General features: G+C 36.9%; 1 protein-coding gene across 8 annotated transcripts in view; it reads left to right on the forward strand.

Annotated features, from left to right (window-relative positions):
- LOC129787298 (rho GTPase-activating protein 100F) overlaps positions 1-21,382 on the forward strand; it is a 65,613-nt gene extending 44,231 nt beyond the window's left edge. Inside the window, exons 6-18 of one of the 8 annotated variants that reach the window (XM_055822759.1) lie at positions 27-306; positions 2,225-2,506; positions 2,812-2,967; positions 3,909-4,292; positions 4,350-4,546; positions 6,142-7,085; positions 9,623-9,777; positions 9,888-9,970; positions 10,052-10,268; positions 11,668-11,708; positions 13,411-13,638; positions 16,007-16,112; positions 16,708-21,382. In XM_055822759.1, coding sequence (XP_055678734.1) covers positions 27-306; positions 2,225-2,506; positions 2,812-2,967; positions 3,909-4,292; positions 4,350-4,546; positions 6,142-7,085; positions 9,623-9,777; positions 9,888-9,970; positions 10,052-10,268; positions 11,668-11,708; positions 13,411-13,638; positions 16,007-16,112; positions 16,708-17,687 — 4,053 coding nt within the window. In that variant the 3' untranslated portion in view covers positions 17,688-21,382. The remainder of the gene's footprint in view (positions 1-26; positions 307-2,224; positions 2,507-2,811; positions 2,968-3,908; positions 4,293-4,349; positions 4,547-6,141; positions 7,086-9,622; positions 9,778-9,887; positions 9,971-10,051; positions 10,269-11,667; positions 11,709-13,410; positions 13,639-16,006; positions 16,113-16,707) is intronic. The other 7 variants (XM_055822760.1, XM_055822761.1, XM_055822762.1 and 4 more) reach the window with 7 other exon arrangements.
- The last annotated feature ends 1,995 nt before the right edge of the window (positions 21,383-23,377 follow it).

The following is a 23,377-nucleotide window of genomic DNA, read 5'->3' on the forward strand; positions in this document are numbered from 1 at the left end:
GTTTTTGTTTGCGGTGCCTCCTGAAGGTCGGCGACGAAATCCTGGCGGTCAATTTGGTGGACGTGACACGAATGTCTCTGGATGATGTGGTTATTATCATGTCAATCCCGAGACGCCTGGTGCTGGCCATTCGTCAGAGACGTGGTGGCCGTGGAGCTAATTCCCCAGGACCACCGTCTATGACACGACCTGAGCAGAAACCTCCACCGGTTGTGGTGATCAAGAGGGATCTCCGTGAGGAGGATCTCGATATGATGGAGCAGGATCGACCATCCAGATCGCGATCATCACGCGAAAGACGTACAGGTAAGAAACAAACTAGTTGGAAGTTTTTCTTCTTTTATTTATTAAAAGTTTGTTTATAATTCAAAAATATATATGCAGAGTAAAATATAACGGTAATATATAAATATATATAGTTGCATGTTTAATTAGTACACTAACTATTTGGCGCCCCGCGAAGCGGGGCGCCTTATATATAAGGTATATAAATATAAATGTAAATGCAAAGTAAAATATAACGGTAAAATATAAATATATATAGCTGCATGGTACAGATTAAGGAGAAAAGGGAATGTACATGGTAAGTTTCACTTACGGGCTGTGATTCTTCCTTCAGAGGCCAAGTTAAATATATGTAAATGCAAAGTCTAATAGATAGCTGCAGAGTATGGATTAATCAGAAAAGGGAATGTACATGGTAAGTTTCACTTACGGGCTGTGATTCTTACTTCAGAGGTCAATCTAAGTGTGATATTTGATATAAGTTTGGCGGTGCAAACTCTGGGGGAAGGCTAACTCGCGCATTGGCTGTGATTCGTGGGGCTTGCTGAGAGCTTTCATTTGACCCCGGGTTGATCAAAATCGGTCAAGCCGTTCTCGAGTTATGGTCGATTTTCGATGAAAAATTGTGGCGGCCATATTGGTTAAACGGCTTAACCGATTTTCGAAAATAAGGTATCGTTGGAAAGGTCTTGAGGGCCCCTACAACATATCAAAATTTCAGATTTTTAGCTATTACAGGGGCTGAGATATAGGCAAAACAAAATTCAGGGGTTATTCAAAATGGCGGACGGAGGGGAGGGGGGGTGGATTTGACCTCATAATTGGATGTCTTCCAGTTGATATTTAAACTTTGCCGTTTACCGCAAGTCTCTATCTATTACCGTTCTCTTGCAATTAAACTTTATGCCACGGCCGGACGGACGGACGGCCGGCCGGACGGACGGACGGACACTTTTTTTTGGAGCATACGTTTTTTGGAATGTAGGGACCCTAATTCGTGCTCATCCCAAGTTTGAGCCCGATCGGACAACATTGCATTTTAGGTGGTACACAGAAGCTGTGCTATTCTTTTCTTCGAAAGAATCACAGCTAAAAAGTTAAGGATATTTTTTATTAAATTTGATTTAAAAGACTAAAAAAAACATTTATTAAAAAGTTTTTATTTTATAATTAAGCGAAGAAATTACTTTGTTGAATTTGCGTCTAACTTTAAAACTTTTTTTTTTCTTTATTAAGAGTGTTTTTTTGTATAGTAAAGGATTTTTTTTTAATTTTATTGAAAAAACATAAAAAAAACACAGTTTAATTTTATAAAATTTGACATTTAGAAAAATACTTTGAAAAAATAATGGGTAATAACTTAAAAAATTAAAGAATACAGAAAATAAAAAAAATTAATTAAATAATAGAAAAACAGAATAGAAACAAAAAAAATTACAAAAAAAACAATAATTGAAAATTAATCTCTTGGTTCAAATATTATGTACATACTTCACTCTCAATTATATATTTCGACGCTCCCGAAGATTATGAACCATACTCCTGTATTAAAAGATAGGAATATGGTTCATAATCTTCGGGCACGTCGATTTAAAAAATAGAAATATGGAGTGGAATTCACTACTCAGTCGGGCTTAAAAATTTAGGTCGGTTTTTAAGTCGGTCTTAAAGGTTCTAAGTCTTCTAAGTCAGTTTTTATAAGTCAGACTTAAAATTTTTAAATCGGTCTTAAAATTTCTAGTTAGTTTTTTTTTTTTAAGTCTGACTTATAAAACTGATTTAAAACGTTAAGACCGACTTAAATATTTAAGCCCGACTGAATAGTAAATTCCACTCATGATCCATAATTCTTTTAGGGACACAAAGTGAATTTATAAAAATAATTTAAAATCCACAAATACTCAACCTTTGACCTCCTCTAAAACAAACTTCCTCGTAGGTGATGGTAGAGAAATGACAGAATCCCGCTCGAGATTGGGCCTTGGCCTAAATAACTACAGCCCACAGAGTGAGCAGCTGGATTTGTACTACAACAGCCGACCAAGTGCACAAAGTGAACCACCTAGTTGGGGGTACAAACCCCCGCCCCCGCCCTCCGTTATCACTGAACAACCCAAAGGCGCCCACCAGTTCACACCATCACATGCTTACTACCAAAATGCCGGTACCTTGGAAAGTCTGGCTGAGAAGGTGCACTCATTCTATCCTAGTGATTCTTACGGTTAGTACAACCTTTATTTTTTTTATTGAAAACTTCCTTTATTAAAGCTTAAATTGAAGCATAAAGCTCTACACAGATTCCATAAAAATGTTGGAACATCAGAGCAAAAGTTCCTTTAAAATTAGAGCACAAAAATCCTTTAAAATCCCTAGAAAAAATACTTTGCAAAAATCAATAAAAGGTATCATGAATTCCTTGGAATTTCATGTCCCTAAATTACTTTTCTGGGAAATCATGCTCTTATGTTAAATGCATAAACAACTCATGGAGACACAAAGAGGAAACTTTTTCTTCTTTCCCTACAGGCCCAAGTCGACGTATGTCGGCAGGAGGAATTGGATCGAGTCAGTCCCACCAGAGATTTCCACGAAGTGGCTCGGACCAGCATCTTCCTCGTGTGGAGTATTCGGACTTCTCATCACTTGGGCGCCATTCTTTGCTACGTTCCAGCCTCAAAACAGGTAAAATGCGAAACATCTTCATTTATATAGCTTTCTTATCATATGCCCAAGAAGTTTCTCTCCCCGTGAACAGATTAGAGGATTTTTTCTTCACGAACAAAACTTTTTTTTTCGTCCTCTCCCCACATCTTTGCATCGTTTGTAAAGTTTTTCGCTTTTCCACCCCTCCTCCATAGGGTTTTATTACATTCCATATTTGCGCTCTAGATACCTTTTTTTTCTTATTCAACGTGGTATATATCGCAATCAGTATCATATAATTTGCCTCGTGTGTCAGGTTATTATGGCTTGAAAATTCTCATTAACTTTTTTGTTGTTGTTGCTGTTGTGGCTTCCGCACCAAGCAGGGGTATTATTATATTTGTATTCTCTCCCAATTAATTGAGCTTATACGAGACTTATTGCAAATCCCATGCAAAGTCGGTGAGACTCCCAAAAGAAAGTTCCCACGATATCTTGGCAAAATGTGTGAGAGTGTATTCGTGAATTATGTAATTATGGGGTTTGGAGGAGTTCTACCTACTACCCCTTCCTGTGTACCCTCCCTTAGAGCCCTTAAGAGTGCTGTCTAAAGTGTTGGAAAGTTTTTTTTTTTAATTTTCTCATTTAATAATATGGTGTCACAGTCAAATGGATGAAGAGTTTTCTTGACGAGTAATTCAAAGTTCCCACCGAAGGGCTGAAGGGATGACTATCGATTTTGTCTGTGTTGTAAAAGAGAGAATTATACTTGTCACGAAATTTAAAAACTCAAGAAAAGGGTTCTTTTTTCTTCTCTATATTGAGTTCATTCTAACAAGTTAAACTTAATTTTCCCAAGAAATCAAGTCTTTTCTTCTTGGAGCATTTTGTGATTCAAATTCAAACCGAGAGGATTAAAAGCTCCAAAAGTTTGTTTTAAAATGGATTTTTTTCTTCAATTTTTTTTGTGTATAAAAAAGGTACCCCAACAGGTGGTGGAACCCTCGGTCGCTACGGACGCTACGATCCACCATCTCGAGCTCCCAAATATGGTGTTACACCATCGTCATCGCTGGCCCGACGATCACGCCCAACGCTGGACTATTCAAGTGACACAGAAGCAACAATTGGTCCACGGCCTAGCTACTACTACTACAACAGGCCTGCCCTGCCCAGCCTCGCGAGTTCCGGACGTGCCAGTGTGACGGGAATGAGTTCGGATTTGGGTAAATTCAACTCACTTCCCCGTGAACGACCCAGTGCATCGCGGCTTGGCCTACGGAGTCGCCTTGGGGATCGTCTTCTCGACGAGGGGGATGGCAATTGGTCAGGACCTGAGCTACCGCCACGGGATCGTGTAGCCGGTAAGTGTTTTTATGGCGCGTTGTTCGGCACTTCTATTCTCCCTTCGTGACATTCAGCTCATCTTTCAGAGCTGCGATCGCGTCTATCAGCCAGCCCGTCAATCTTCACTTCCGACGAGTACCGTGCATGGCTCCGACGTGCACCCAGCAGTTCGGCCATCAGTGAACAAATGCGAGCATCCCGTGGACTCCTGGGACCCCACGTGGGAAGGTTCTCGTGCAGTGCTGAGAATATTCACGATGCACTCAAAAACGTAAGTCCTCCCTCATTCGCCGTTTAAGCTGGGAGAAAAGCGCTGTGGCAGAAGTAATTAGTGAGCACCCCCCCCCCCACCCTTCTCACCAAGAGTGGGTGGTTTTGGGCGCGAATGGGTGGGAAAGTTTTGCTGAAATGACTTTGTAAAAGTTTTACAACTACTATGGCTCAACTGTGGCGATTCTCTTCTAACTTAATTTTTTTCCCTTCGCACCGGGGGTGGGTACATTTTGCTGAGTATACGACACTCAGAGTTGCGACAGAATAGATAATGAAGTACTCTTCGACGGGGGTTGGTGTATTGCATTTTAGGGGTGGACAGACAGCTAAAATTTACAGGAGCATGCAAGAGTTCATTCATTAAGTGCTCATTCATTTCACTATGGGAAGGATTTTGCAGATAAAACGTTAAAGTTTAAATGAAAAAAAAAAGTCCCTGGAAATGATTTCTGGTGAATAGAGAGAGATTTCCATTTGAGGAAATTAGTTTTTTTTAAAGGTACAAATTGAGGGTTTTCTTTAAATAATTTTAGGGATTAATTTGCAATTTATTCGTAAACCAGAAGGATTAAAAATGCTCTTCATTATAACTTTTACATCTTAATATTAAGTCTAAAAATAATTTCTTTTGATTTAGAAAGAAAACCGGAACTTTTTGAATTTTTTACTAACTTTATTGAGGCCCTAAAATGTCAAAAAATATATTTTTATAAAACAAAAAATACAAAAAATATACACTAGCCTCAAAAAGTTTCCATGAAAGCAAAAATGGGGTATTTTTGAAGGCAAATTTCAATTGGCAATATCTCTGGCTGTGGTCAACCGATTTTCAAAAATTTATTAGTTTTGGAAAGGTGAGAAATGTATCTTTCCAAAACTGGTCGATTTCCGAAAATCGGTTGACCACAGCCAGAGATATTGCCAATTGAAATTTGCCTTCAAAAATACCCCATTTTTGCTTCCCCGGAAATTTTCTAGGGTTGTGTAAATAAAATTCCAAATTAAATTATTTTCAATTTTTCTCTTTAAAAATAAATTAATGTTTTTGATTTTGTTCAATTTTATATCCAATTAAGTCAATTTAATTGACTAATATATAGGTACAATTTATGATTGTTTTATAATAAATTTATTTTAATTAAATGAGTAAAAAGAGATTTAATTTCATGAAGTTTTTTTATGTTTTTAATTGAATAAACTTTGCTAAATAAAATGTTAATAAAAAATACATAAAAATATATAATTTCAAACTTTCGAATAAATAAAAAAAACATCACTTAAATTTAATTAAATTTCTTCTTAAGTTTTTATTTAAAAATTTATTTAAAACATAATTCGATATTTTCCTGAATAATTCAATTTTTGTCAATTTCTCAAAAAGTCTCCTTGCATCAACTCTGCTGTATCTCACAGCTTCCTTTCAGCTATCTGCAAGGATGTTATATAAAACTTACCCCCAACACCCTTAAAGTTTATCGTTTGTCCCCACACTTTTGCCACACAATGCAGAAAAGTCTCATCTCATGTTACTTATTGTTTGTCCAGAAGAGTCATTGCCGCCACTTCAATGCCACCCTCCATTTGTCTCCACAGACTGAGAGTATCTACAGCTCCAGGACGGGGGCAATGAGTTCCACACTGGATAGGCACATGGGTGGACCTAGGGGTGCCCTAGCTGGGGTTCCCGTCCGATCCCTCTCATCGCAGCACTTGGGAACTCCGTCATCCCTGAGGTCGCCGAGTATGCGACGAATGCGGCAGCTGCTGGAACTGAGCAGTGGCCCCGGAAGTCCAGCTGGGAGTAGTATTAGTGGTCATCAGAGTCCAGCTCCCACACCGAGCGCCACATTGCCCAGACCACAGCGACAGATCGACATTAACCCGGCGGAATTTGTCAAGTACAAGCTGGATAAGCCCGTGATGGATGTCAATGGGATTTCGGGGATGCTGTGGATACATCTTCTAGCGGGCAGGGGGCTACGAGCTACTCCCGAAGGAACCCAAACTCCCCAGCCTGCAGTGCGGGATCTCTACTGTGTGCTGGAGTGTGATCGTGTGCACAAAGCTCGGACTGTTGTCCGTTCTGGGGATCTGCAATTTGACTGGGATGAGTCATTTGAGTTGGATCTCGTGTGCAATCGTCAGCTGGATGTTCTCGTGTACTCCTGGGATCCGCAGCATCGACACAAGCTCTGCTATCGTGGTGCTGTGTCCCTGGCCACGATCCTGCGTCAATCACCGCTGCACCAGCTGGCGCTGAAAGTTGAACCGCGTGGTACGATCTACCTCCGAGTACGGCACACGGATCCCTCAACGCTGTACCGTCGTCGTGGGCTCCCAAGTCTCCGGGCCGGGTATCCACAGCTCTTCGGTGCTGACCTGGAGACCGTTGTGACGCGTGAGGCGAAAGGGGCGCCCGGCAGTGCGCCCGTGCCCATTGTCCTCCGACGCTGCGTTGAGGAAGTTGAGCGCCGGGGATTGGACATCATTGGGCTCTATCGCCTCTGCGGTTCGGCCACGAAGAAAAGGCTTTTGAGGTCAGTACTAAATTGCATTTGTAGCTCTTCTCATTCCACCAGTATAATGTGGTCTGAAAATGCATGAATTTGTATTGAATTTATTCAGTAAAAAGTCAATCATAACGCGTCCAGTTATTAGAGTTGGTATACCACAACGCGGATGGGTCAGTCTATGCGTTGTAATTTAATTTGTGAGCAGAATTAGTAGGCAAAGTTGATTTTTTTAATGAAATTCATCAATATGAAAGATAAAAATGCTCATATCTGAAGTTCTATAAGACCTACAGAAAATTCTTGACTAGTTTTGGAAAGGTATTAAAATAGGCTATAAATTGACATAAATTTCAATGATTTTCAAGGTCACATCTAGAACAAAAATGGCGGATATTTGTTTCACCAAAACAGGTTTTTGCACTTTTTGTCCTCAATGAATGGTTCTAGAGGTTTCTGATGTTCTAGAAAGTTGTAGAGTTTTACAAAACCTTTAATTTGATACCAAATTGAGTAAAATCGGATAAGCCGTTCAAGAGATATGGCTCTTAGAACTTTTCAAATTCAAGAATTTTTCAAATGGCCATATCTTCTAAACGGCGACATAGATTTTCTACATTTTTGGACTGGTGAAAGATATTAAGTCAGGCTACAATATATCCAAATTTAAAAGAAATCGATGATTGGGATTCGGAGATATTGCCCCTTAAAGTTAGGCAATTTTTGTTTTTGAATTTAGCGCCTCTTGCGGATGTTTTTTGAAACTTGAAATGTTCTAGACAGTTGTAGGGCTTCGCAATACCTTTCATTTGATACCAAGATGGTTAAAATCGGTCAAGCCGTTCTCGAGTTATATCGAAAAAACACTTTTTGCTTTAGGCCGCCATATTTGCTAAACGGCTTGACCGATTTTCAAGTATTATTTATCGATGAAAACGTCTCACTGAGCTCTACAACATACTAAAATTTCAGACCTCTAGCTGTAAGGGAAGTGGTTGACGGTAGTTCAAAATGGCGGACGGCGGCCATCTTGGATTTTGAAAATGCGAAAAAATGAAATTTTACACCCACATTTCTATAGAAAACTTCAAACCGGAATTCTCTATCTGTTACCGTTCTCAAGCTATAAGGGAAAGTTTGGCGCACCGGCAGGCCGGCCGGCCGGATCAAAAATTTTCCACCACCATTTTCGTAATGTGGGATATCTAAAACGTGCTCATACCAAGTTTGAGCCCGATCTGAGAGGGTCGGTTTTTCCGACGATTACAATACTTGGTATGCCACGATTGTGGTATACCAACTAATTGGGAGAAAAGTCAAACAAATTGTTAATGAAAAATCGAAAAAAATTAATCACTGGAAAACTCTGCGGGAAATTACTTAATTGTATTCAAATCTTGGGGATTTGTGGGAGGAAATAAAAATTCAAAATAGAGCTTTCATTGATTTAGTACTGTGGAGAGAGCTTTCAAATTACTCGTGCAATTTTATGTGATTTATTTTAATGATCCTGAAGCTATGTAGGTAATATTATGAGTGTTAAAAGCATAAAATCTTTCAATTTTTATATATAGAAAATTGATGGCTAAAGAAAAATATTTTTCATTTCCAAAATTCATTTTATTCTGAAACTTTTCGTGCTTTTTCCAGTGGTTTATGTACCCCATGTTGTTTTGCGAAATGCGCGATGAAAGATAAATAAAATTGAAAATAGATTTTCCGTGCATTTTATCCTGTTTGTGAGATTTGCCACGCTCTGCGTGACGTTGGCAGTCAACAAATGGGATGCCCAAAATTCCGCAATTTTAGGAATTTCATGCTGAAAATTCATCCCAAAATTATTTCACTTTCCCCCGCTGAAAAAGCTCCCTCAAAGCTCCCCAAAAGTCTCCCCAGCATCATGGTGGGACTGTTGTGAAGCACACAGTATGGAATTATTGGAGCGTCAATATATTGTAGGAATGACTCGCCTATATATTAAAGAATCCTCCCCAGCAGTGGGAGTGAGATCAAACGCAAAATTCTACGAAAGTTTATCACCTGGGAGATGCGGGTGTATTTATTTCACATTGGCAATTAAATTTCAAAATTAAATCACACACAAGCCAAATTAATTTAAATCCTCATAATTCGATTAATATACATAGGTAGGTAGGTATATAGATACTTTGATTTAAATTGAAATATAATTTTCACTTTCAATCAACGCACATTGTCGCACGTGAGCAAGTGATTCCAATTAAATATCGCTTCGAGTTTGAAGACACACACAGTGAGGTTTTTGGGGGTGGTGGCTGTGTCATTGGGAGGACTAGAAGAGGTCACGGGGTAATTTGTATCAATGTGGGGTGCCTATCAAATTCCTTTTACATTCCTAATGACATCCACTTAGCACATTTTCTTGCTCATTTTTCTCTCAGTCTTATATCGAAGGAGAGAAAGGGGATGAAACTTCCTCCCATTATTGTAATTTTTCTTCATATTATCTAAAATCTTTTCCCCCCAATTAATGTGGGGTATGATTGAACGGTTACAAAAACAAATTGTTTATTATTTGCTATTAGGGAGGCATTTGAGAGGAATAGCAGAGCAGTTGAATTGAGTCCGGATCATGTTCCTGATATAAATGTAATTACTGGGGTGCTAAAGGACTATCTCAGGGAACTTCCAGAGCCTCTGTTCACTAGATGTCTCTTCCAAATGACCTTAGATGCTTTAGGTGAGTTACCCTGCATTACATGTTCGTGTATTAAAAGCAATTTACCCACCATCAACACTGAATTTTATTTCTTCACATTTTCTCCTTCAATGCTGACATTTCTTCTCAAGTAGCTGTTTGCTTACCAGACGACCCTGAAGGCAACGCAAAACTCATGCTGAGTATTTTAGATTGTCTCCCACGGGCAAATCGGGTGAGTCTCCTTCCCGGAAAATCCCGAAAAAATTATCCCCAAAATAAATCTTTTCCTAAACTTAAAAAAAATCCTTTTCAGGCCACCCTTGTGTTCCTTCTCGATCATCTCTCATTGGTTGTGTCTGCGTCTGACCGCAACAAAATGTCAGCCCAAGCCCTAGCCACAGTCATGGGACCCCCATTGATGCTGCACAGCACAGGAAATGCCGGGGAAAATGTGGATCATGCACAACCAATTGCGGTGCTCAAGTATCTTCTGCAAATCTGGCCACAGCCACACACAGCTGCAGCTTCAGGTAACGTAATCCAATTCAACTTTCTACTTTTATAACTTTTCTCCCTCACAGACTTTCTTAAACTTTGATATTTTCTCGGTGGTTCCGTTGGAGGTTCTTTTTTTTTTTACCACAACTAAGGGGTGGTTTTATGCTCGCTCCTTTACCTTTGGTTCCTCACATGTATCTCACATTTCTTAAACATTCTAAGTCTTATAGTCATTTGGGGGGGTGAATAGGGTTGATTTTTGAGTGCAGAATATGTACTAAAATTGATAAGCTTTTAGTTTATTGAAGGTTATTCGAAAAGTTCAGAAGGTTTACGTTTTTCTCTTAAGGAGGTTAAAATTATTTTTTTCAAAGTTAAAAAATACTTTAAAAATCTATTTTTTAAAAGATAAAATGAAGGTCAAACGTTTGTTTAAAAGCGTCAGAAAAAAGACAAAACGTTAGAAAAGAAACGTTAAAAGCTTTATTAAATTAAATAAAAATTAAAATTATTAGAAAAGAAACATCAAACATTAGAGAAGGACCGTTAAAATTTTTAAATGAAATGCCTAACGTATTAAAAAAAACGTCAAAGGGTGCAAAATAAATGAAGAAGAAAAGAAAGTTTAAAGGTTAAAGGAAATATTAAAAAGAAAATATTAGAGAAGTATCGTCAAAATTTCACAAAGAAACGTCTAACGGTCTAAAAGAAATGTCAAAAGTAGAAGTGAAACGTCAAAATTGTAAAAGAAATTATCAAAAGCTTGTAATTTGAAATGAAACTGTCTTTGAAATGAAAGCTCTGGAAAACGTGAGTTTTTCTGGGTGAGAAACCCCACTTTACCGACGAAAAAACCCGGAAAATCATTATTGTCTTTAATTAAGTTTAGGAATTTTAATCTTTATAAACCTCGTTAACTTGGTCGTTATTTTAAAACCCTTTTGAGCACTCTGTATATTCTGATTCACCTCACAGATCCTATTCACCCTTGTTAATTTTCATTTTAATCAAAGTCTGTACTTTTCTTTGTAAGTTTTATTATATTTTTTGTACATAAAATTAATAAATCGTAAAAGATATGTTGTAAAACTCTTCATTTTCATTTAATTTCAAGTTTAATTAATTATTTAAATATTTCAAATCAATTTTAATCATGTTAAAGTCAAATTTTCCATTAAAATTTATGAGAATTTATAATCTGAATTTTTAAATATTTACCCACAAAATTATCAATTTATTAGCAAAATGTGCTTTTTATGTTTCAACAGATACATAAATATTGAAAAAAATGTTTCATCTGATTTTGAATGACAATTTATGATTGTGCTTTTATGTTATATGTAGCTTTTACTCATCTACACTCTGTTTTTTGTATTAATTTTGTGGTGATGGAAATTAAACAAATAATTTTGTATATTTCCTCTTCTACAGATACTGTTGTCTCTGCATTCGCACCTACACAACACTACACAGTAAATCAATATGACATTATACTACATTTTTACAACTAAAAAAACATTGAGACAGAAAACATAAGTAGTTTTATGCGAGATGAATTTCATTAGCCTGCGAAATGTTCCTTCTTTTCTCATTTTCATGTTTTTTTTTGTGTTTTCCCTCCTCCCCGCCCCTCGTGCAAACCTTCCCATCCCGAATAAAGCTTTCATCCCAATGTTGAGGGGCGGGGGGGTTTAAAGTTGCACACATAGAGGGGATCCTGGTGTGTAGCATGAATAGCAAATTGCCCTCTGTGCAACCTTTTACCGTCCAAGCTTTTTCCTCCGCATCTCTCCCCTTTTTTGTGCTTTTCTGCTTTGTTCTTTGCAACTTTCTCTCCTTGTTTTTTGTGTGATATGTTTGTGCGCGCGCGATGAAACTTAAAACCAAAAAATGTTTACAAAAACAATCAAGAAGAAAAAATGTACTGGTAAGCTTACCAAGCTTACGGGAGCTGTGTTTCTTTCAGTGTACCAATTTTGTGAGAGCAAACTAGAACGCGAATTAATTTAAATACGCGCAAAGTCGGGAAAAGTTGAAAAGTCATACTCTAAGAAATCTTTAGAAGGCCATATCTCGAGAACGGATCCATAGATTTTCATAATTTTTTTTTGTTTGAAAGGTCTTGAAGTCAGCTATAACATATCGAAAAATGAAAAAAATTTATGTCGCCATTTTTGAAAAATTCGAGTTCGAAATTTTCGAAAACTTTGTTTTTGACTTTAGCACCTCTTGCGGTCATTTCTCGAAGTTGCAATGTTCTAGACATTTGTAGGGTTTCTCGAAACCTTTCATTTGCGCTTGAGTTGATCAAGATCGGACATGTAGAACCCGAGATATGACATGCCAACTTTGGAAGGCTATATCTCGAGAACGGATCCATAGATTATCTTCATTTTTGGCATGAAGCTAGATAATATGGTCAGCTACAACATATCAAAAAATGAAAAAAATTTATGTCGTCGTTTTCGAGATATTCATCGAAAACTCATCGAAAATTTTGTTTTTGATTTTTGGCCCTCTAGCGGTCACTTTTAAAACTTCGGATGTTCTAGAGAGTTGTAGGGTTTGTTGAGATCTTTCATTTGACCCTGGGTTGATCAAAATCGGTCAAGCCGTTTTCGAGTTATGGTCGATTTTCGATGAAAAATTGTGGCGGCCATGTTGACTAAACGGCTTGACCGATTTTCGAAAATAAGGTATCGTTGGAAAGCTCTTGTTGGCCCCTACAACATATCAAAATTTCAGATATTTAGCTATTACAGGGGCTGAGATATAGCGAAAACAAAATTTTGAGGTTATTCAAAATGGCGGACGGAGGTGTGGGGGTGTGGATTTGACCTCATAATCGGATGTCTTCCGGTCGATATTTAAACTTTGCCGTTGACCGCAAGTCTCTATCTATTACCGTTCTCTTGTAATTTAGCAAAAGGTTCCGGACGGACGGACGGACGGCCGGCCGGCCGGAAAAAAATTTTTGGCGCATACGTTTTTTGGAATGTGGGGACCCTAATTCGTGCTCATCCCAAGTTTGAGCCCGATCTGACGACTTTCGATTTTGCTCGGTACACAAAAGCTGTGTCTGAAAGAAACACAGCTAAAAAGAAAATGCCAAAGCTTTTTTCTCGCGATCTTTGAAAGCCATTCAGCTTGTGGTTAATACAGAGTCCTATGTAGACAGGTCGACGCAGCGAGCCAATCGGGCAGCGTGGAAACAGAGCCAGTGCATTGCAAGTGGGCAAACCACAAGCCTCATCCAACCTCCATATCTCACCCTCGGTGGCGGGCAGCAGCCCATCTCAAGGCCCTCTTCCGCTCTCAGCCACTCTCAGCAATCGTGCGTCTCCATCAGCAGTGGGTCTGTTAGCTCAATCGCCTCGAGCCTCGCCAATTGCGGTCCAACAGGTAAATTCGGAGCTTTCCCAATTTTCCCTCCTCTACCTAGCCCCTTGCACAAACCAATATTCCGCTTCAATGCATGTTTGCCTATTAGTTTTCAAAATAAATTACGTCTCTGGAAACGAGCTTTAGGACGATTTACAATCATTTCTCATACCATATATACGAAGCAATTCTCTTCTACTACCGTACCGATATATGTATGTATAGGAATTACGGGAAAGCTCTAGTTATGGATAGATTGAGTGGAATAAATTGAAATTGCATTAAAAAACCAATTAAATTCACATAAAAAAAATGTGAGAGAAAGTCACGCGAGGGAGTAAAAGCAGAGGAATTATTTATGTGTTTATTTTCTTAGCAAAAAGACAAATTCTAACGAAAAGAATTTCTTCTGTTCTCAAAGTATATTTTAGAAATGAATTTAATATAACTCTAATAAATAAATATTAAAAAGAAAATTCTCAAGAATCTTTCTCATTTTTTACGTCTTTTTCGTACATTATATTTGAATGTAAAAATTAAATCTCAAGAAGAAGAAAAAATACAAAACTCTCGCTGTTGAAAGCTTTTTCAAGTTCCCGGGAAAAGTTTGCCAAAGTTCACGATAGTTTACCTACTAAAATTTTGCAAGAACAATTTGGCCAACATCGTACTGCGGTCTTTGAAGTTTAATTCTCACGATAATTGATTGCAGATTTATTAAAGCTTCAAAGCTCCAGAATTTTTTTTTCGAAAGTTCTGGCTTTAAAATTGCTTTAAAAAGTTAATTCTCAACCAATATTTTTAAAAATTCTTGTAAAAAGTTCTAAAACTCTTCCTCTAATCGATTTTGAATCGATTCTATTTAGCTTTTGTGAAAATAAAATCTTTTTATTTTATTTTAAAACACCCAAATTCAATAAAGAAAATTTTCCTGTCGTACTAAATGTATTAAGATGTAGAAATCTGGGTTAACCTGCAGGCCGCCAAGACCTTGGAGCTTCCTTAGAGCGCCAAGGTGGGGTCGTTGAACGACCCCAAGAAGGAAGTCGATTTTCTCATAAACTATACAACCGGGAACTGTCGGGTCACTACCTTTAGACTCCTTATATAGTCCTCTGGCCCCTTGCATCACAAATTTTCCACCACAAAACACGTAGAAGAAAATATTAGGGAAAAACATTTTTCACTCATTTTTCACAATTTCTTCTTGAGAAATTTGCCACGAAGTTGACTGCAACTGCTATTTTTTTTTCACTACTTCCCCACATTCCCCTCACTTCCCGCACCGTAATAAATGGCAATATTTCTGGAAAATTCTTTATTCTTTTCAACACTTATGTGCTTCTGACTATGTTTTATGCGATTTATGCTACTTATTCGCGATAATTTTGACACTGAAAAGGTAAATTGAGAAATAAAAACAACCCCACTGGCACACGGTTCATGACGTGACTAACTTCATTCTAAGAAATTTTCCGCAGCATGGCCGTTACACCAATTTTTGAATTTCCTTCTTCTACATTTTCCTTAATAACTTTTCTTGTGGTGGTCGGATTGAGCTGAAATTTTTACACAACCTCCTAAGATAACCAAGGAACTTATTTCCAAAAGATGGGAACGCTAACTTTTATATTTATTAAGTTATAGCACGAAATATAGGGCTGGGGTCGTTCAACGACCCCGCTTGGCGGCCTAGAGGTTAAATAGTAATCAAATTATAATGTTTTCCAAGAAGAAAGCTCAAGGTTTGAATTTTTTCAAGTAAAAGTTCTACCAAATCTACCAAATATTCTTATGATACAAATATCGGAGATGTTTTGTCTTCATCCTCAGGACTGATTTTTTATAATTTTTATTTTTTTTTCATTAAATTTTTAAAAAATTTTACAGGTCTTACAGCAAATACTTTGAAAAAAAATCTTTTTAATCAAAAATAGTTAAAAAAAAAAAAATAAGAATCCAAGACCATTCAAATCTGAGAGGAAATTGTATTTTTTATCATATTTTTTTTAAATACTTATACATGTATTTAAATTTTCTTTTTTTCTATTCTTCTTTCTTTAATTTCATTTCTGTCTTATATTTTCTTTTTCTTTTTTTCTCTTAATCATTATAAGTAAGAGGAGTGGACCACTGAATTTAATGATTTTTAGTAATAAATTACAAAATTACAAAAAGTAATCAGAAATTTAAAAAAAAAACCTTTTTTTTAAACTTTACTAAATTAGTTTTCTTTTTTATTTATTTGTAACCCACCTTACCTCCCCCTCCCCATAACCCAGAAAATTAGTTTTCTCTTTCGAATCTATCTCAGCATTCTTATTTTGAAAACATATCATGAAAATTAAAAAAAAAAACTTAAAGAAAATTCTCTTCTTGTTAATTAAAGCACCATCCATCGGCGGTCTCAGCGGTCTCGGCGGTGCGCGTCCAGTCGCCACCCGCCACACCCTCCCCCGGCAGTAGTTCCGCATCCACATCCGGCTCTGAATCCGGTAAGTGAAGTCACCCACAGAAGACATTCAAACTTTCTCATTGAACTTCCTCCTCGCACTCATTTGGTAATGGCTTTATCGCACCAAGTTTAGGGGTCGGGAGGCGGGAACAGGGTTTGAGGACTCAATAGAACGCGATGTGACTTAGAGGAAGTTCAGCAATTGCATTGATGAAAGTTCGAAGTATCCATTCTCTGACGTTGTGAACTTCAAGTGCAATCAGTTTCAAAGAAAAATTCTGCAAAAAACTTCTTTTGGGATTAATTCGAATGGGTGGGAAATGTTTCGTCTGGTTGAGCCCTTTTGGATTGTAAAGTTTAGAGGGAGAAGGTAAACTGGGAAAGCAACCCTTTGGGAGTTTTTGGGGGTGGGTTGTAGCACGAAATTGCACACGAGGTTTTGCGAAAAAAAAATTGAAACGTTAATGTGGGGTGAGTGATGAAAAATTGAGGTTGAAAAAGTAGATTATGGGCTGTCGAACGTTCACGTGTTGTAGGGGATGTTGGGGAAGTTTTTTTTTTCTGTCAGGGGGGATGTTGCATGAGGTTGTGATATGTTAATTGGATTTCTGTGTATTCTCATGCCCTCCCCAAAGGCACCGACACAGTCAAGCGAGGTGCTTCGCCAGCAATGAGTTTGTCTTCTGTGGCATCCGCATCGACGGTACGCCTCAGGGAGTCTGGTAGTTCGCATTCGGTTAAACCCACGGATGCCAATGGGAAACCACAGAAGAATGGCGCGAGTGACATCAATCCATCCACCACAGAGCAAATTGCATCTCGCAGTGGTTTCAACTCCACCGACACATCATCGCTCACGAATTATTTGTCCAAAATGTCAGCAGCATCATCATCGTACGGTCAACCGTTGCGTTCCACCATCACACCATCCTCAACCGCCACATCGGAGACGAGTAGCTTCATGCTGCGAAATCAAATTATGTCCACTCTCGGTAGCTACCAATTCCCCTCGACGAGCTTGAGTAGTCGCCTGACGGACACCACATCATCCGTGAGTGCACTGGCGTCGGAATATTTGCGTAAGACTCAAATGGATAGCAGCACAGCACCACGTGCCGCAACATCGGCGACAAGTTCCCCCTTTGCATCCACATCCAAGGGTGCGTACCAACCCCCAACGGACACCATTGCATCCATCATGGCGCGTACGGGCCACTCCCCAACATTTGCCAGCACCACGGCTAACGGTGACACCGCAACATCCCACACGGAGTCGGTAACGAGCAGTTCTAGCAGTGCACTGCTCTACGGGACACTACCCAAAAACGGTAGTCCCTACACTACGCGTGCCACAACAAATGGTGGTGGCTCCACATCCCCCTACAGCAGTAGCACGACGAATAACATTGATTTATACGGTGGTGCTGGTGGGAATGGCTTCACCTATGGCACGTATAGGGTTCAGTATTCCTCAACAAACCCCTTCCTGCCCACCTACAATCCCGCCCAGTGCGAACCATCGCAATCTGCTATCCCATCGATAACAATCACGTCGAAAGACAGCGCCAGTGCGGCCATTTCCACCACGACCAATTCAAAAATTGACACTGAATAGAGCCCCTCCCCCCACACTCAGGTCCCTCCAACAGCTGACCCACTCCTTCCTGGCAAACTCTATACCCATTGTAGTGCTGCCTATGTAACCCCTATGCAGCACTACCTGGCGCAATTTGCCTCGCAAGGAATGAATAAAAAATGTACTGGTAAGCTGACCAAGCTTACGAGAGCTGTGTTTCTTTCAGTGTACCAATTTTGTGAGAGCAAACTAGAACGCAAATTCATTTAAATACGCGCAAAGTCGGGAAAAGTTGAAAAATCATCCCCCAAGAAATCTTTAAAACGCCATATCTCGGGAACGGCTCCATAGATTTTCGAGTTTGAGCTATCGTTGGAAAGGTCTTAACCTCAACTATAATATATTAAAATATGAAGTCAATCGATAATAGCATTTTCGAAATATTCGAGTTCGAAATTTTCGAAAATTTTTATTTTGACTTTAGCGCCTCTCGCGGTCATTTTTCGAACTTGCAATGTTCTAGACATTTGTAGAGCTTCACGAAACCTTTCATTTGCGCTTGAGTTGATTAAAATCGGACTTGTAGAACCCGAGATATGACATGCCAACTTTGGAAGGCTATATCTCGAGAACGGCGACATAGATTTTCTTCATTTTTGGCATGGAGCTAGATAATATAGTCAGCTATAACATATCAAAAAATGAAGCAAATCGATAATGGCGTTTTCGAGATATTAATCGAAAACTCATCGAAAATTTTGTTTTTGATTTTTGGCCCCCTAGCGGTCACTTTTGAAACTTCGGATGTTCTGGAGAGTTGTAGGGTTTGTTGAGATCTTTCATTTGACCCCGGGTTGATCAAAATCGGTCAAGCCGTTTTCGAGTTATGGTCGATTTTCGATGAAAAATTGTGGCAGCCATATTGGCTAAACGGCTTGACCGATTTTCGAAAATGAGGTATCGTTGGAAAGCTCTTGATGGCCCCTACAACATATCAAAATTTCAGATTTTTAGCTATTACAGGGGTTGAGATATAGCGAAAACAAAATTTTGAGGTTATTCAAAATGGCGGACGGAGGGGTGGGGGGGTGGATTTGACCTCATAATCGGATGTCTTCCGGTCGATATTTAAACTTTGCCGTTGACCGCAAGTCTCTATCTATTACCGTTCTCTTGTAATTTAGCAAAAGGTTCCGGACGGACGGACGGACGGACATACGTTTTTTAGCATACGTTTTTTGGAATGTGGGGACCCTAATTCGTGCTCATCCCAAGTTTGAGCCCGATCTGACGACTTTCGATTTTGCTCGGTACACAAAAGCTGTGTCTGAAAGAAACACAGCTAAAAATTGAGAAAGACTTTAAAATGAATTTTCGCACGATTCAGTTGAATATCTCGACAATAAACTACCGCGTAAGTTTCCAATAAAAAACTACAAATTAAGACATTTTATATAATTAAAAATTACCTACAATAAATGTAGATCTATACTCACTCTCCTTGAAGAAAATGAAAGAAAAAAAAAACAGAAAAAACGCTTTTTGATGGTACATTTTTAGATAAAAAGAAAAAGGAAAAACAAATAGAAAATAAATGCGATAAAATTAGCATATAAGCTAGTGGGGTGAAAAGGATGATAAAATAGGGGGAAAAGGATGATTTTGCATGAAAGTTGCGGGAAAAAATGAAGAAAATTTATGGGCCAAACTAACAAAATTTCCTATCTATCTCTTCTTATATATGAAAACCTTTTCTATCGCTATATGGACTATTTCAGAAAATATACTCTAACATTTTCTATCTCCATTTTTGTACAGATTGCTAAATGAAAAACCATTTTATACCAGAACCTTTCAACAAAAGAAAAAAAATCATTCAAATCCTATTAAAATTTATCCATAAATAATGTTCTTTGGAAATTCATGGAGATTATGGTTTTTTTTATAAAGTTTTTTGAAGAAGTTTCTTCAATCTTATTTGGGTCCTTCTTTGAAGAAATAACACGTGATCTTAAAGAGGAACGAAAAGAATAAAAAATTACCAAACAGACAGAGATCAGGACGAAGAAAAAACTGTCGAAAGATCCCCAAAAATGCAAAGAATGACGTCAACATTCGATTATTTCCTCGAAGGAGTCTATAATACGATTAAGACTCCTTTTAAGGTTTTTTTTGTAATTTTTTTCTTGAAATTTTGTCTTCTTGAGTTAAGAATTCTCTTAATTCTAGATTAATCACGAAGACTTTAAATATTTTAAAGTTTTTTATTTGAATGCAGGATTAATTTTGAATGTTTTTATAGCATTTAAAGAATTTAAGAATATTTTAATTGAACTGGAGGCGCAATAACTTCAAGATTTATGTTGCTGTGTAGTTTAAAATTAATTAATTTAATTTTAATTAAGGGTAGTTTGTTGTGCAGACTTTCCCCTCCCTGTTCAATGATGAAAAATGCTATAACTGCAGAAGCCTGAAGAAGAAAATAAACATTTTCAAAACGTCGCTGAATGCAAACAATTGCATTTTAATCATCATTTTATCCCCCGCAGACCGAATTCCGAACAATTTTTTGTATAAATAAATATCTTTTTAAATATTATTTTTTATCTAAGAATCTTTTTTTTTTAATTTAGCTTCTAATATTCTTTCAATAATTTAACGTAATTTTTCTTAACCAAACTCTTCTAATTCATTCAATCTACTAAAACATTCCCAGGAATAAAAAATTATTTATGCAAAAAACTGATATAAAAAATACAGAAAATTAAGAAAAAAAAGCTCTAATGGACTGAGGATTATTTTATCTACGTAATAAAATATCTAATGGTTAAATAAAAGGTACATTGAAGGTGAAATGAAAAGCATAATATGACTGTTTAAGTCATGAAATACGAATAAAAGATTTTAGAATTTAACTAACTGAATTATGAGTAAAAAAAATGAGAAAAACACCAAAAAAAAAGAAACTTATTAATCTTAAAGGATGAACAAAAAAACTTTTTTAAAGGAAAGAGTTTGAGTTCTCACAGAGAGATCCGCGAGAGGAACAAGATGAAAAAGAGAGAGATAATCAACTGTCGTGTGAAAATTCAAAAATTGCATTTTGCAAAAGAAACATTATATACCTACATAATTATCGAGAATTTATACATTAAATAAAAAGTTTGAGAAATGTAAATTTTCTCAAAAGAAAAATCAGACACAATCCACTTTACACAAGGAATCAATAACAAATTTCGATAATATTTCTCTCTAGTTATTCATTTTATTGTGACAAATAAATTATATAGGTACATTTTGATGAATATTTATACATCTTATACATGTGAGAAAAACAGACAAATTTTTACCAAAAATTTCTTTTTACAAAATAAAACAATTTTTCACGTTTGATGGTTACACAACAACAAAAACACCCCCGCGTGAGTGTTTTAATTAACGTATAAGACATTTGTGAAAATTAACACACCCCCAGTAACAATTTTGAAAAAATTATAAAATTAAACAAAAAAAAATACTCAATGAATTTTAGCGTAATAAAAAAAATAGCAAAGAAAAAACATGTGACGTGATTTTTAGTTAATAGCATTTAACGTGGGTTTTTTAGGTCGCCCAATGGTTTTTTATTGATGCTTATTAACTAGAGGAAAAAAGCGTAACTTTTAAGTGTAGTTTAGCTGATGGAAGAATAAATTTTGTAAATAGTTGTAGCTGAAATATAGAAAGAAGAAAAACTAAAGTAATTCAATGCATTTAGTAGTAGAAGATTTAAATTTAAAAAAATCATTATTCGTAAATCGCGTTGAACATAAAAAAATTATATAGAGAAAAAATCATGTCAATTTAATTATTATTGAATTTATTCATTGGAAAACCTCATAACCGCATGGTCAACCATTATTTAAAGAATTTTAATTAACATAATACCCTTCTATTGATTGAAATTTAATATTATATATTTATCTGTTGACAGGAAACATTCAAAGGGAGGTTCTGAGAATGCATTTAATGTTTTACATAAAGTTTGTATGAAGAATTAATTTAATATTCACGTTCTCGGAAAACTTTGTTGATAAAATTGAACTATGGGGTGACTAATTTGATCAATTTGATTAAATTAGTTGGTATTCCACGAAATGTGAAACATGAACAATTCGCCCCACCTAATTATAGATTATTATCTTTAGCTGAAAAAGTGACAGAACAAAAAGCTTTTAAGTTTTTAATTTTAATGTACTTAACACTTGGGGGACCGAACACTTTTTACCTACGCGGAGGAACAAAATGGCCATCGTGTCCAACATTATAAAAAAGGCCAAATATTAAATGTTTTGTTAATTGTAGATTTGCTTATTGAATGAGGATCGAAAGTTTAATTAATTCTTAATTTATTTTAAGTAGGGAGACCGGGGTAAAAAAAGTCAATTTGCATAAATCCTTATCTGCAGGATTCCCCAAGTACAAGAAAATTTCCTCAATAGGTCATTCTTATAGGAAATTTCCTTGCCTACAACTTTGTCTCAGACCATTTTTCTCTATCTCCACGGGAAATATGAGTTTTCGAGCTTTTCCTAAACCCTTCCGCTTCTGACTTTTTTTAAACGCGGCGGGTAAATATAGTCACCAGTAGGCTAAATAAAGTCTGTCGAATTTTCCGACATTTCCAATGATTTTCCACCTGAGAGATTGACAGTAGCTGATAGCTAAACTTCTCACCTTTTGATCCGCGACAAGGAATTTCACATTTATATGCACTAAAACAGAGAATTTTGCGATTTTCTCAAACACGCCATTTTGCAACAAATGGGATGACAAGATCTACCCCAAGGGGTATGTTTTGATTCAAAAAATTGTAGAGAAAAATCATTAAAATTTATTGAAGAATACACCTTGGCAATGTTTTCTGTAGTAACCCAGCTAGTGAGAAAAATTATCAGATTGGAAAATTGCTGAAGGAAAACTTCGGAACACTCGTTTTTCTCAATACGCAAAAGTTTGGGAAATGGGCCAAAAATTTACTTTCTTTTTTAACTCCCAAAGTACTGATCACATAACCTCCAAATTACTGTCAAAAATTGTAGATGTATAGGGCTTTCCACCCTAATTTTTTCCGATTTATAACTTGGGAGAAATTGGCATTTGAAAATTCGAAAATGACTCTTTTTACCCCGGTTTCCCCTATTATTGCACTCAATTTCTAAATAATTTATCAAAAATATTGATAATGAAAAAAAGCTGCGAAGAAGCAATGAAAAATTGCCAATAAAAATCAATTTTTTCCTACAATTTTACCAATTTTCATATTGAGCCTGAATAATCACTTCCTTCAGTTCTCTAACTAACTATCTGACCACTTCCGGCCATAAAATGAGTTCACACTAATGATTTTCATGCGGAAAAGTTAACAAGAGAGTCTGATTTGGAAAATTCGGGGAAACATAACCTCAAAAAGCTGTCAAAAAGGTATGAGAATTTAACCCTTTAACGTCCAACGTGAAACATAAAAACATTGAAACATGCGCTCTTTTATCGCGATTTTTATTCTATGAATTTTTTTAGAGGACTTTTCTCAGTCAGAACGTCTTCTTTGACACCTTATGCGTGAATTTGATGCATTTGTAATATGTAAAAACAATTACATTCATAAATAATTGAAAAATAAAATGTTTCACATTTGGGTCAGCGTATGACCCAAAAAACCTTAAAGGGTTAAATGGGCACTGTGTCCA

The sequence above is a fragment of the Lutzomyia longipalpis genome, chromosome 1 (assembly GCF_024334085.1).
Source record: "Lutzomyia longipalpis isolate SR_M1_2022 chromosome 1, ASM2433408v1".
Taxonomy (NCBI): domain Eukaryota; kingdom Metazoa; phylum Arthropoda; class Insecta; order Diptera; family Psychodidae; genus Lutzomyia; species Lutzomyia longipalpis.